General features: G+C 40.3%; 1 protein-coding gene across 8 annotated transcripts in view; it reads left to right on the forward strand.

The window, feature by feature from the left end:
* Positions 1–15,067, forward strand: part of fam172a (family with sequence similarity 172 member A) — a 534,183-nt gene that overhangs the window by 478,612 nt on the left and 40,504 nt on the right. The window contains exon 11 of one of the 8 annotated variants that reach the window (XM_048526910.2): positions 1,128–1,198. The exons of the other annotated variants lie outside the window; for them this stretch is intronic. Within the exon in view, the coding sequence (XP_048382867.1) occupies positions 1,128–1,198 (71 nt within the window). The remainder of the gene's footprint in view (positions 1–1,127; positions 1,199–15,067) is intronic. 8 annotated transcript variants of the gene reach the window in all.

Raw genomic sequence — 15,067 nt, forward strand, 5'->3', positions numbered from 1 at the left:
ACTTGTTCTGTTAAGTAGACATACACATGCATTTAACAGAAATACTTTCCTTGTAAAACAACAAAGGACAAACTGCAAGGCAAACATTTGAAACTGCCAGACAACAAGACTGTCCTCCAGTCAGTTCTAAGATTTTTACGTTGTCCAAAAATTAGTGAATGCCTCAATTTTAGGAAACAGACTTGCAGAAATTATTTGGGGGTGTACAGGGTTGTGGCATTTAACTACAGGCATTGTATTGCTGCACAATGAGTAAAAAGAATAATGTTGGTGCATATGTGACCCAATGTAATGTATTTTTCAGGAACATAGACATGAATAAAGCACTTTAGGAAGTTCAAATGACTGTGTGGTGCAAATAATTGACATTTGGATAATTGACTTTCTGCTACATCAGACAAAATTAGAGACTTTTGATGCAAAGTAGGATGTGTCTGATAATTAGCAGATGAATTGGTTTAGTAATGATGTGACTGTAGGACTAGTCCTGGAATGGAATTATATAAGTAATGGTGCTTTTGGGGACGACTGTGCAGTGATTAGAGTGCTCCTAAAACAAATCAGTTTGGCTTTCAAATTGCCAACATCTAAATTAACTGTCATAAGACCATTAAAATTGTTGAGAAAAGCCGCAGAATCTGTGTATTAATAAACAATTATGCAACAGAAGTTGAGTGTACCTGTGTAAAGAGTTAGTTTAATATTACTGAAACAACATCTTCCTTTACAGAACTACAGTACACAGCAACAAGCTGATGTAAAACCATTGTTTTTTCTGAAACACTACATAGAGTATTAAGATGCTATCCAAAGCAAAGCACTTCAGCTTTGTTTTTCAGATTTTTTATATGGAAAGTGTACTTAACATGTAAAGATTATTGTAGGATGAAACACATTCATTTAAGAACTTTATAATGTAGTTGTTTATCGTGCAGTATGTGTTATAAAGGTAGTAAGATGCGGGTTCTCCCTTTCAGTTTGCATTTATAAGTTCCAGATCTCAATGAAGCCATCTGGAGGGAGACAAATCAGAAGAAAAATCCATGCAAGCATCTTTTAAACAGTATGTAACTGTCATGATGGATTAACCAAAGCCAGCTCATCTCACTCTTTTTCTGGTGTTCTAGGTATGTCACTTATGACGTGCTTGGAGTGGGGACCAATGAATCAGCTGCCAGCAATCAGTCAAAGGTGCGGGGTAAGGATCCAGAGGTAGTAGGGGCAGGCTTGCCAGATAAGTAGAGAAAGCTGTGCTAACAATGAAGGGGGCATTGGAAAGGACATGTAAAAATCAGTTGTATTGGGACTTCTTCATTAGCAAACTTTCCAAACTGATGTTGTGCCAGGAGCATTGTATAAACACTTAGATCATATTAAGCAAATATTTCTTAGGACTTGAAGAAGTGTTACATATGCATCCATTAAAGGTTCCCTGGATCCTTAATGCTGGCTGCACAGTGACAGCCATGGCATATTGCAGAGTTCAAACAACCATGCAGACAGTACGCAGAGCTAGGACTTAGACTACTAGTGCTGTTGAGCAAGGAGTACATAAATCACATTAGCACTGTACAAGCCAACACTGGCGCACGCTTCATTATCAAAAAGGGTGGTGAAAATAGATGTTGAAATGTCAGACTGAGTTTTGAGGCATAATCTGACTTGAATCTGATAGTGCAAGTGATGGATGGACATGAGTAACCCAGAAGTGGCTTTAGTTAGTGGCTTTTTAACTGAACCAGCTCAAAATCATTTAATTCACACTTTTGCATCCAATTACATCTGTGAGCATGGTGATATGAAAGTTTGGACTCAGCTCAAAATGCCTCCATTTCTAACAGACTACCATCCGATCCCCAGCCAGTATCCCACATAATACAAGATAATAAAGTGTGAAGCCAGACGAACACAGCAGGCCAAACAGCATCTCAGGAGCACAAAAGCTGATGTTTCGGGCCTAGACCCTTCATCACTCTCCCTGTTGGAGGGTCTAGGCCCGAAACGTCAACTTTTGTGCTCCTGAGATGCTGCTTGGCCTGCTGTGTTCATCCAGCTTCACACTTTATTATCTTGGATTCTCCAGAATCTGCATTCCCATTATCTCCCACAATATACATTTTGTTTTGACACCTGATTCTGTCCCTGTACAAAGTCAGATGGATTAGTCTTCGGCAAAGCCTTAAATGACACCAAAATTTAGAGATTGCTTGCCATGTATATCTTAGCAAGAATCTGAGCAGTTTTCCTCAGCCTCTGCTGAAGTCACAGGGCGTGTGTCATGTAGAGTGTACAGAGTGGGAAGAGTGAAGATTTGTAATGGCACATGTGTATCTTGCACACTGTTAGACAGTTAGATTTTTGGTTCCTAATTAAGCCACATAATTGTTGTTTTGCATTATTTTCCTCCTGCATTGCTCATTCTTGTTTCTAGATGAGTAAGTCACCCTTTCAAAGACATCAGATGTAGCTGAACAATGGGTTATTGTGACAAGGGCAGCTTGGTTGCCTGGAGGACTGCTTTCTGTTCATGCCACTGGAGGTTGCTGGGCAAAATGGCTTTTGCATATGATTGCTAGATATGTTGACTGATAGAACCTAAATGAATCATAAGGCAGTAGCATAATCATGTCATGCCTAGAAATCCAGAGATGCAGGCTAGTGCTCTAGGGACATAAAATAAACGGTAAATGTTGATGATGAAATTAATGACCAGCAGCAGAATTATATTCAATCACAATTAATCTCCAGCAGATCCCTCCATTACCATCAAGCCAAGAGATTAACCCTGGTTTATTGAAGAGCGCAGGAGGGCATACCAGGAAAAGCACCAGGCATACCTAAAAATAAGGTGTCAATCTACTTGCATGCCAAACAGCGGAAGCTGCAGGGCGAAGCAATCCCACAGCCATCAGATCAAATTTATGATCTGAACTCTTGCCAGATTCATTTCTAAATGGTATTGGACAATTAAACAACTAACAAGAGGTAGAGGCTCCACAAATAGACCCATCCTCAATTATGAGAAAACCCAGCATATTAGGCAGAAAGACAAGACTGAACCTTTCATACGCTTCAAATAGGAATACCAAATGGATGACCCACCTTGGCCTCCTTCTGAGATCTCCAGCATCATGGATACTAGTCTTAAGCCAATTTGATATAAAGAAACAGCTGCAGGCCCTGGATATTACAAAGACTATGAGCCTTGTCAACATTTTAACAATAGGACTGGAGAATCACGTTCCTGAACCAGCTGCAGCCCGAGGTAAGGTATTCCAGTATGGCTACAACATTAATATCTACTCAGCAAAGTTTCCCAAGTATGTCCTGTGCACAGAAAGCAGAATTGAACCAGTCAATTACCTCTCCATCGTCTATTCCTGATCATCAGCAAGGTGATGGAAGGCGGAACAACAGTGCTATCAAGCAGCACTTGCTTAGAAATAAACTGTCCACTAATGTCTACTTCTCCTTAGTTCTGCTAGGGACACTCAGCTCCTGGCCTCATTTCAACCTCGGTGCCATCATGAATAAGGGGGATAAATTCCAGAGGTGAGGTGAAAGTGGTTACCCTTGACTTCAAGGGAACAGTTAACTGAGTACGGAATCAAGGAGCACTAGCAGAAAACTGAAGTTAATCAAAATACGGGATGGGAGCTGTTCACTTATTGGAGTCATACCAAATACAAAGGAAGATGTATGTGGTTGTAGGTGGTCTCGATTCCCAAACATCATCACAGGGTGCTTCAGGATAGCATTCTAGGCCTAACCATCTTCATTTGCATTAGCAACAGCCTTCCCTCCATGAGGTGCATCAAGTGGATAGCCAAGATGGCAGTACATTTATATTTGTTCTAACAAATAATTTTCAGAGTTATGGGAAACCTGCACAATTAGAATGTATGTCCTGCTGTCAGGTGCGAAGTCATACACAAACCAAATGATCCAGGCTGGAAGTGGGTGTCACCAGCTGCACAAGCTTGAGTGCTGGGTTTCGGAACTTAAGTAGCAGCTGGAATCATTTTTGTGCATCTGCAAGGCAGATGTTCGAGAACACATATAGGGAAATGGTCGCTCCACAGATTAGAAATGTATAGGCAGAGAAGGATGATTAGCTACCAAGCAGTCTGAGAAAACCAGGCAAGTCGTGCAGGAGTCCCTGAGACTCCTGTGCTTGCCAATCAATATTCTGTTTTGGAATCTAGAGAAGGCGTTGGTTCCTCAGGAGAGTGTATCCAGAAGCAAGTCAATAGAACCAAATGCATCTCAGTGGTGCAGGAGTGGAGAAAGAAAATGGAAGAGCAGTAATGATAAGGAATTCCTTAGTCAGGGAATTAGAGAAGCATTACTGCAACATAAAATGCCGCTGCAGGATATCCTTCTAGGGAGTGAAATCAGCCAGGAATTATGATCTGCTAAAGTGGCATTTGAAGTGAACCATCATTGGAACAGGTTATTTTAGATTTACTCCTACATAATGAAAAAGAGTTAATTAATAATCTTGTTGTAAAAGAACCTTTTGAGGTAAGCAATGACAATATGATTTCTTATATGTCTGAAAGTGAAATAGTTTAATCTGAAGCAAGGATGTTAAAATTTGATTAAGGGAAATTATGAAGACATGAAGCACAAGTTGGCTGAGCTAGATTTGGAAAATAAATTAAAAGGCATGACTGTACATAGGCAATGGACAGTCTTTAAAGAGCTATCCCGTGGCAGCAACTGTAGAGTTTGTCAAGGCACAAAACCTCAAAAACGTCAGTTAACCATGTTGACAAAGGAAGTCGTGGATTATGTAAGATTAAAGTGAAAAACTTATAATATGGCTAAAAATGGTTTTGTATCTGAGGATTAGGAAGTTTATAGGAAACGGCAAAGAAGGACCAAGGAACTGATTGCAAAAGGAAGAATAGAATATGAATGAAATTCAGCAAAAACATGGAAGTGGATTGTAAGAGCTCAATGTTAAAAGGAGACATTTGGCCAAGAAAATTGAGGGACCATTAAAAGCAAATTCAGGAGAATTTATAATGGAGAACAGAGAAATGGCATACAAACAAAATTATAACTTTGCATCTGTTTTCACTGAGCAAGTTACAAATAATCTCTCAAAATTAGAAATCAAAGTTACCATGAAGAATGAGGAGTTGAAATGAATTAGTATAAGAAAGAAACTTTCACTGAAGAATTTAATGGGGCTGAAATTTGAATGATTCCTGCAGATTGGAAACTTCCAAATGTCACCCTGTCTTTTAAGAAAAGAGCAAGAGAAAACCCAGGCAAGTCAGACAACACTGGTATCAGCAGTAGGGAGGATGTTGGAATCTGTCATAAAGGACACTTGAATAAAACTAATCTGGTTGGGCATAGTCAGCTTGAATTTGTGAATGGAAAATTGTGTGTTGACAAACTTGCTGGAGTTGTGGTGTCATAGAGTCATATTGAAGATGTTACTAATAAATTTGATAAAGGAGATTTTATGGACATGGTATATATGATTTTTCAGAAGGCTTTTGATAAAGTCCTCCGCAGGAAGTTGGTTGGCAAAATTTAAGTACATGGTAGAGGAGGTAATGTACTAGCATAGATTAATGATTGGCTAACAGATAGAATTTGTGTGGAACACACTGACCAGTACAGTATGGCAAGGATCAGTACTTAGGCACCAGCTGTTCATAACATATATCAATAATTTGGACCCAATGACCAAATGTAACGTTTCCAAATTTGCAGATGATACCAAGCTAAGCAGGAGTGAGAAACATGTAAATTTTTTTCAGGAGGATTAGGACAGGCTTAGCGCATCATCAGGAGCATGGTGGATAACATATAATGTGAAAAAATGTGAAGTTATCCGCTTTGGTAGGAAGTGCATTTCTTAAATGATAAGAGGTTGGCAAGTGTAGGTGTGCGAAAGGACTTGCTGGTCCTTGTCAGTAATTAAAGACTAACACGCAGGTGCAGCAAGCTATTAGGAAGCCTTTAACACATAAGAGGGTTTGAATTCACGAGTGGTGAAGTCTTCCTTCAGTTGTATTGGAGCATGATAATACCATATCTGGAGTACTACATGCAGTTTCGATCTCCTTATGTTATGAAAAATATCATTATAATATAGGGAGTGCAAAAATGATTCACCAGACTTGTTCCTCAGATGGTGGGACTGTTGTATGAAGAGAAATTATGCAAACTGGGCTGCATCCTCTCGAGTTTCAAAGAATGAGTGCTGATCTCATTAAAACCAACAAAATACTCAAAGGGATAGACAGCGTCAACAAAGGTGAGATGTTTCACTGTTAGGGAGTCTAGAACCATGGACACAGTTTAAAATAAGGAGGATGCCATTTAGGACAAAAATAAAGAGTACTCAAAGGGTGATGAAACTCTCGAATAGTCTGTCCCAGAGGATGTATAAGCTTAACCTTTGAATATATAGAAAGTAAAGACCGATTTTTTTTTACCAATGATGTAAAGAGTTGTTGGGAAAGTGTGGGTAAAAAGCACTGAAATATTCAATTATAATCATGTTGAATGGTGGACCAGGTTTGAAAGGTCCGAATGACCCTTCAAAAAGCAGGGTGAATGGCTTACTCCTGTTCCTAAGTTAATATGTTCTTAAGTGGAGCTGTGCAATCAATATGGACAATGTCCAGTAACATTTGCAACTCCTTAGGCCGAATAAACCTATATCCAAATCAAACAAGACCTGGCCAACATTTAGGTTTGGGCTGATGAGTGATACACAGGACCCAGACAATGGCCATCTTCAACAATCTATCTTGACTTTTGATAGCATAACTATTGCTGAATACCCCACTATCAACATCTTGGTGGCTACAATTGATCAGAAATTGAGCTAAGCAAACATATAAACACTGCAGCTACAAGAGTCGGTCAGAGGCTGAGAATTCTATAGTGGGAAACTCACTTCCTGTCTACCATCTACAAGTCACAAATCAGGAGCGTGATGAAATGCTCTCCACTTACTCAGATGGATGCAGCTCCAACAAAACTCTAGAATCTCACCTGTATCCAAGATAAGCAGCTGCTTGATTGGCACTCTATCCACCACCTTCAACAATCATCACTGACAAGTAGTGGTAACAATGTGTAAAGCCAAAAAATGCACTGCATTAATCCCCAGGGTAGTTTCAACAGCACGTTCCAAACACATGACCTCTGCCATCTCGAAGGACAAGGGCACTAGATGGATAGGAACACTTCAACCTGCAAGTTCCCCACCAAGACACACACCATCCTGACCTAAAACTATATTGCTAATCCTTCTCATTTGCTACATCAACATCATGGTACTCCCTTCCTAGCAACACTGTGGACATGTTTACACTCTGAGGACTGTAGTGGTTCAAGAAGGCAGTTCACCAACAGCTTCTTGGGGCTGATCAGGGGAGGATGATAAATGCTGGCCGAGCCAGAAATGCCCACATCCCCTAAACGAATAATAGACATGCAACAATGAAGCATTTTAGGTAATGGTATGAGTCACTGATGGTGCATTAACTATATCACCTCACTTTTCTTCCTCAGAATCATAGAGGAAGCTTTTTGTTTTGTATTATGTTCTTCTGCACCTTATATCTACAACAAATTGCTAAATTAGTGCGTGTGTTTTGTTTGCAGATTGCTTGTTTTATAGCATGTTAGCTTAAATTGCCATAACAAACAATAAGGACCCAATTTTTGTGCTAAATTCGGACTTCCAAATCAGGTTCACTTTAATAGCATTGTACGTCTTTGGTGCCTGAATTTAGATTGGAGAAATGTATCCCGAGAGTAGAACTTACTCTGCATCAGGTGAATGTCATCTGGATAATGGATCAGAAAGCTTAATTCGGTCCTCAAAAACTGTTGAGGTACCTTCAGCAGCTGATCTTCTGGGTTTATACATGCTCATAGAGAGCATAGGTCAGGTACTAAGTACATATCTTGCATCTGTATATACCAAGGAAGATGAGGCTGAAATATCATGATGGAAGAGAAACCTGTTGAGACGCTGGATTTGTCAAAAATTGATAAAGGCTATATTAGAAAGGTTAGCTATACGTAATCTTCATAAGTCACGAGGTCCTCAGATTGGATGTATTCAGGTTTAGTGAGGGAATTGAAGGGAGAACATTGCTGAGGCACCGGCTATGATTTTACAGCCCTCTTTAGATGCAACCTGGTGCCAGAAGAATGAAGAATAACTTTTTTTTAAAAAAGATGTACAGGTAGAAATAGCAACTGCAGGACTGTCACTATAACATGGGTGATAGGAATGTTCTTAGAAATGAATATATCGGGCAAAATGAACAGTCAGTTAGATAGAGCTAGTGGTAACTGCAGATGCTGGAGAATCTGAGATAACAAGTTGTAGAGCTGGATGAACACAGCAGGCCAAGCAGCATTAGAGGAGCAGGAGAGCTGACATTTCGGGCCTGGATCTTTCTTCAGAAAATGAATGTGTGGACCAAATAGGAAAGCCAACATGGATTTTTTTTTAAGGTCAAACATGTTAATCAACTTGGTTAAGTTTTTTGGTGAAGTAGCAGAGATGTTAATGTGGTGTACATGGACTTTCAAATAAAATGCCCCGAAACAGGTTTCACAGCAAAGTTGATAATCATAGAATAAAAGGAACAATGGCAGCATGAATGCAAAATTGATTGAGTAATAGGAAACAGAGTAATAATGAGCAATTTTTGAGCAAATTACTTAAGATGCTAGAATCTGTGCTGAAAATAGAAAATGCTGGAAATAACAGCAGGTCAGGCAGCAACTGAGGAGAGTGAGCAAGCTAGCATCTTTCCATGGATGCTGCCTGATCTGCTGTGATTTCTAGCATTTCTTGTTCTCAGTAATAGAGCAATTGTTTTCTGAAGAGGAGAAATGTGTGCAGTGAGGTCACATGGATACAAGGTACTGGGACCACTGTTTTTCTTGATATAGCGTCATACAACACAGAAATACGCCGTCCATGCTGACCAGGTTTTCTAAACTGAACAATCCCATTTCCTTCATTTGGTCCACATCCCTCTAAACCTTTCCTATCCATATGGATTAATGAATGACCTAAACTTATGGAGTTGGTGCATCATTTAGCACGGAAACAGACCCTTCAGTCTAACTCACCCGCACTGATCAGACATCCCAATCTGACATAGTCCCACTTGCCAACTTTTGGCCCATAACCCTCTAAAACCCTTCCTATTCATAAAACCATCCAAATGCCTTTTAAATGTTGAATTGCACTCACCTCCACTACTTCCTCATTCCAAACACACCACACTCTACCAGTTACTCTCAGGTCCTTTTGAAATCGCTTCTCACCTTAAATCTGTGACCTCTAGTTTTGAACTCTCCCACCGGAGAAAAAAGACCTTAGCTATGCACCGTATCTATGCTGCGCATGATTTTATAAACTTCTATAGGGTCACTGCTCAATCTCTGATGCTCCAGCGACAAAAGCCCTAGGCTATTCAGCCTCTCCCTATAGCTCAAACTGTCCAGTCCAGCAACATTCTTGTTACTCTTTCGTGCACCTACTCAAGTTTAACAACACTTCTTATAGAGGGGCTACCAGTTACATATGCTTTATTCCAAAAGTGGCCTCAACAATATGAATATGGCATTATTCAAATATGTCAAATATGACACCCGAACTTCTATACTCAGTGTTATGATCTATGAAGGCAAGCAGGCCAAACACCTTCTTCACCACCCTGTCTACCTGTGACTCCACTTTCAAGGAGCTTCACTCCAAGGCCTCTTTATTTGGCAGCACTCCCCAGGGTCCTACCATTAACTGTAGATGTCCTGCCCTGGTCTGCCTTACCAAAAATACAACACCTTGCCTTTATTTACATTAAACTCATTCCTCAGCCCATTGGCCCATCTGATCAAGATCCCGATGCACCCTGAGATAATCTTCTTCATGGTCCACATGGTGTCACATGCAAACTTATGAACCATATCTCCTATATTCATGCCCAAATTATTTATGTGTATGGCTTGAGTGTGCATGTCAAGAGTTTCAACATTTACTGCTGCCTTTGCTTCTTATAGGCACTCTTGCCAGGAAATGTGCTACAAAGATTTGCAGATAGCACAAAACCTGGAAACACTGTGAACTGTGAAGAGGTTCATGAGAGTCTTTCAAGAGGATATAGATTAGATGGTGGAATGGGTAATCAGTTGACAGATGAAATTTCTTGAAGAGAAACGTGAGGTGATAGTTTTGTTAGGAAGAACAAGAAGAGTCAATTTAAACCTGAAGAGAAAACATTTGCAGTGTTACGGAAGAAAGGCAAGGGAGCGGAACTTCCTTCTTACAGAGAGCCCACACACTCTCTGCAGGCCAAATGGCCTCCTGCATCAGTTCTGTGCTTCTATCAAATGTGGAGACAATGCTCTATAAATTAAACTCACAATGAAAGGCCCTTGCTATTTTTCTAACAATGTCTGAAACAATGTCTTTTGATGTTCCATAGCTGTCATATGGAGACTGACTTAAGGTGTGACGCATTTGGAAAGTTTGAATGTGCATGGCATTGAGTCACGCGTTGCTCCTTAAATGTCAACCAAGCTGAAATGGGTAGACGTGTGATACAGTTGAAGATCTGTCTGTTTATTTGATGGCTTGGTAGCAGCAAGACATTACAGTGGAATAGGTTCACATTTAATGGGATTCGGCCTTGAAGAACCTTGTCATTCCATAATAGAATACCCTGCACTATCTTGCCAAATTCCTGAAAGTGGCATTCAATATAACAAATCTTACGTTCATGGAGTACCTTTAACGTAAAAAAAAATGCTTTATAGAGACATTATCAAACAAAATATGTCACAGAAAGAAATATTAGAACAGACTTGATCAAAGGGGGAAAATGCTAAATATCTTAAGGGAGAAAAGCAAAGATATGGAAATTTGGGGAGGCAGTTGTAAAGGTGAGGACTCAGGAAAGTGAAGGCACATTCAACAATAATAGAACAATTAGAATGGGGATGCTCAAGAGAACAGAAGGAGGTTGAAGATTTCAAAATTGAAATGTTGTTTAACCCAGAACCAATTCAGGTCACTGAATACAGATCTTAAAGCTGGGTGGAATTTGGTGCAAGCTAGGATACAGCAAGTGGAGTTTTAAATGACCTCAAGGTTTATAGAGATCAGCCAGGAGTCCTTCAGAACAGTCATGTTTATGGGGATGCGTGGTAACAAAAAATAGTTGAGGGCTTCAGCAGCACAAGAGTTGGAACAAAGGTGGAAGCAGGCAATATTTTTTGGATTCGGAAATAGACAGTTTGATTGACAGTGGAGATATTTAGTTATGTGCAATAGCATGTTCAGGTTGATGACAGTGAGTTTTGGGTATGGGAGTTTATATGGACTGAGACAGGAAGGATAGGAGAACAGTGAATTCGAAATAGAGAAAACTTGAAGAATTGAGTTGGAGAATAAAATCACCTTAGTTGGGAACCTGCTTTGTGCAGTCACAAAGGGAGGAAAATTAGAACGACGGCTCATTTGGAAAATTAACAAGGTACTTAGTCGAACAATAAAGTGCCAGGATTTTCAAATGAGAGGTGAGAGCAGTAGACCAAGGTGAGATTTGGTTCTGAGTGCATTTACACTACTGTGACGGTTTGGGTTAGGCTAATTATGAAAGGAGGGGAGGCTCCAGTAAGAGATAGATGTCATCACCCTTCAGCCAGATTGCTATCAAGGCCACTGCGTCAATGGAATCATCTACAATAGGCTCGTGCATTACAAAGGTTGTGTTTTTAGTGAATGGACTATCAGAATGAAGAAACGTAGAAAGCTATGACATCTGCGACAGAGAAAGGTCAGTGAATAGCAATGGGACAATGAGCTGCACAGGGCGGAGTTTGGTAAGATCAGCCCACAACTGGCCTATTGGAAGGGAAGGCCAGTGAGAGAGTAGCCTTGTATAGTTGGTGATGCTGCTTCTCAGGAAGCAATGACAAATATTTTGAGGTATTTTTAGCATCCTCCTCCAACTCCTAGATAAGTGGGGGATGAGTTGTTAAAAATGGGAAGCATGATTCCCAGCCACAATGGGAGTTCTTCTATTCATTATAGGTTTAGCATCAGATGAGTAACTTGCTCCTGAGAGGCAGGTCAGTTGTTTAACATTTTAATATGGCTTCATGCTCAGATTCTACAGGCAACTGAATTTCACAACTGCAAGTATGATTTCTCAGGATTCAGGGCACCTGGCAGATGAAAGGAAATTTTTTCACAGATAGTCAAAACTGCAAATGCTGGAGAATCTGAGATAACAAGGTGTAGATATGGATGAACACAGGCCAAGCAGCATCAGAGGAGCAGGAAGGCTGACGTTTCGGGCCTAGACCCTTCTTCAGAAATCATGATTACTAATGAAGGGTCCATGCCCGAAACATCAGCCTTCCTGCTCTTCTGATGCTGCTTGGCCTGCTGTGCTCATCCCGCTCTACACCTTGTTATTTAAATGAAAGGAAATGATAGCTGCTGAATCTGGCAGGTGAGTGCTTTTATTGTAGTGATGGGCTGCCTTCTTCAACCAGTGCAGCCTATTTGTTGTAGACAGACACCTAATGACGTTAGGGAGGGAGATCCATGATTTTTTTCCAGCAATACTCAAGGTAAAGCGATATATTTCCAAGTCAGAATAATGTGCGCTTTGGAGGCGAACATTTACAGGACGGGTTTTTGCTGCCATTGTCCTTCTGGATAGAAGTGGACATGGGTTTGGAAGGTGTTGTTACGGAGCCTTGGAGAACTTCTGAAGTTCACTTAGTAAATGGTACAGACCACTGCCATTGATTGTTGGTAGTGGAGGGAATGAGTGTTTGTCGATATGATGCCAATCAAGCAGGCTGCTTAATACTAGATAGTGTCAGGCTTCTTGAGGGTTATTAGAACTGCACTGATCAATGAAAGTAAAGAGTTTTCTATTACATTCCAGACTTATGCCTTGTTTTAAGGCTTTGGAGAGTGAGGAGACAAGTTACTTGCTACAAGATTCCTAGCCTTTGACCTGCGCTTGTAACCACAGTACTTATATGGGTAGTCCAGTTCAATTTCTAGTTATGATAAACCCCAGGATGTTGATGGTGGGTAAGCCTGTGATGATGATATCATTGAATATCAAAGGCTGATGGTTAGATTCCCTCTTGTTGGAAATGGGCATTATGTCTATTTGTGTGACATTAATGTTACTTGCACTTGCTCACTCAAACGTGGCTATTCCTTAGAAATTTGTTGCGTTTGGAAATAGACTGCTTCAGTATTTAAGTATATGTAAATGGTGCTGAACATTGTGCAGCTTCAGTGAACATCCTCACTTCTGACCATATGATGAAGGAAAGGTCATTGTTGAATCAGCTGAAAATTGCTGGGCCAAGGACACTACCCTGAGGAACTCTTGCAAAATTGTCTTGAAGCTAAGATGGCTGATCTCCTGCACCCACAACCTTTTTCCAGCACTGTTTGTGGGGCAGGGAGAGCCAGAATATTTTTTCCTCGGATTCTCAAGCAATATTCAAGCGACCCAACATGCGATGAGCCAACCCCATCTCTCAGGTTCTTACCTGTTCCCACATGATCTCTCTCCCACATCACTTCGGTGGTATTTTGAAGCCTTGCTTCCAATATTTCCTTTCTTGACCTCCTGTGATACCTACCTCCCTTTCTGCCATTCTCTGAATCCCCTCCACCTATCCCGATTGTTTCAGTTGCTGGAGAATGTCTCCAGCTGTTCCTTGCTGCTGCCTGTGTCACAAATACTCCTTGCCCGCAGCCAGCCAGCCTCTCGGTCTGGTCAGCTACCGGATAGGAAATTCTTGTGTTGCTGCATTGTTAGATTTGTCAGAACTACAGCACTATCACTAATTCTGAGTTTCCCAATAGTTGACATTACCCCGAAATCACTCCATTCATCCTCACACATATCAGGGCCATTGCTTTCCATGTATTCAAGGAAACAGCATTCTGATTTGAAAAAAAAACAGCAGCTATAATTTTACTTGTAAGAACAGTCCTAGAACTTTCAAACAGCTGACAGAGATGAAAGCAAAGATTGTGAAGTCAAACAGTTGTTATTTAGCATCCTTCATTGCCGAGGGGAGACATACAAAAAAGAATGAAGTACATCAGATGAGCTGACTGCACCCTCTGGTTGCTAGGAAATGCTTTACGAAATGTGATGCTCTCATTTCAGAATTTCTGTCATCTTCTATGATCACCTTTAACTGACAAAAACCTTGAATGTTCAAAGCCAAACTAAATTATGACAGTTAATTTTTCTAAAAGAGGAAAAATATGCACCACAAATAAAGAAGAAATTAATCATTGATGGTATATTTTTGAAGCTGAGATGATTCTTAAATGTTTCAATTACACCCAGAAACCTTACAATGCTTATTTATGCTTTTCAAGATTTCTTTAAAGTACATTTTTTTATGTTTTGCAAAATTGTAACCTACTTGGGAGTAAGTAAACTAAAGGGCAAAAGCTTTATCTTTTTAATGAGGAACAGAGCACATCATTCAGATATCACTTATAATAACTTGCCAATAGCTGAATAATAAAGTGCAGTCATGTAAACAGCAATTTCAAACCCATAAAGGAGTGGATTTGAGTCAGGTGGGAAGTTAAAATCCAACTGAAAACACCATGAACTGACCCACTTTTTGACTTCAAAAGAGACGAATAGGAACAAGTTTTTAAATGGTTGCAAACTTTCATTTTGCAAGATTTAACTTTTAACTTTCATCAGGTTTGCCTTGGCCCTTGAGAAAGCTAAAGATAAAGCAGGCAAAAAGGGATGGAACCATAAGGTAAATACCTGATAGGACTACTTTCAACCTTGAGGGAGCAGAAATATTTCCTTTAGACCCAACAAGCTTTACCGTCAATTCCACTCCAATCTGCCCAATGCCACACCAGTGTCACCTCCACAGCCCCTGACTTGCAATCCCTCCTGACAGTCTTTCTAGCATTGATCTCCACCACTATCTGCAAACTCACCCTGCCCCCAACTACATTGCACCTGCTGCAAACAAA

This window comes from Stegostoma tigrinum, chromosome 3, assembly GCF_030684315.1.
Source record: "Stegostoma tigrinum isolate sSteTig4 chromosome 3, sSteTig4.hap1, whole genome shotgun sequence".
NCBI classification, from domain to species: Eukaryota; Metazoa; Chordata; class Chondrichthyes; order Orectolobiformes; family Stegostomatidae; genus Stegostoma; species Stegostoma tigrinum.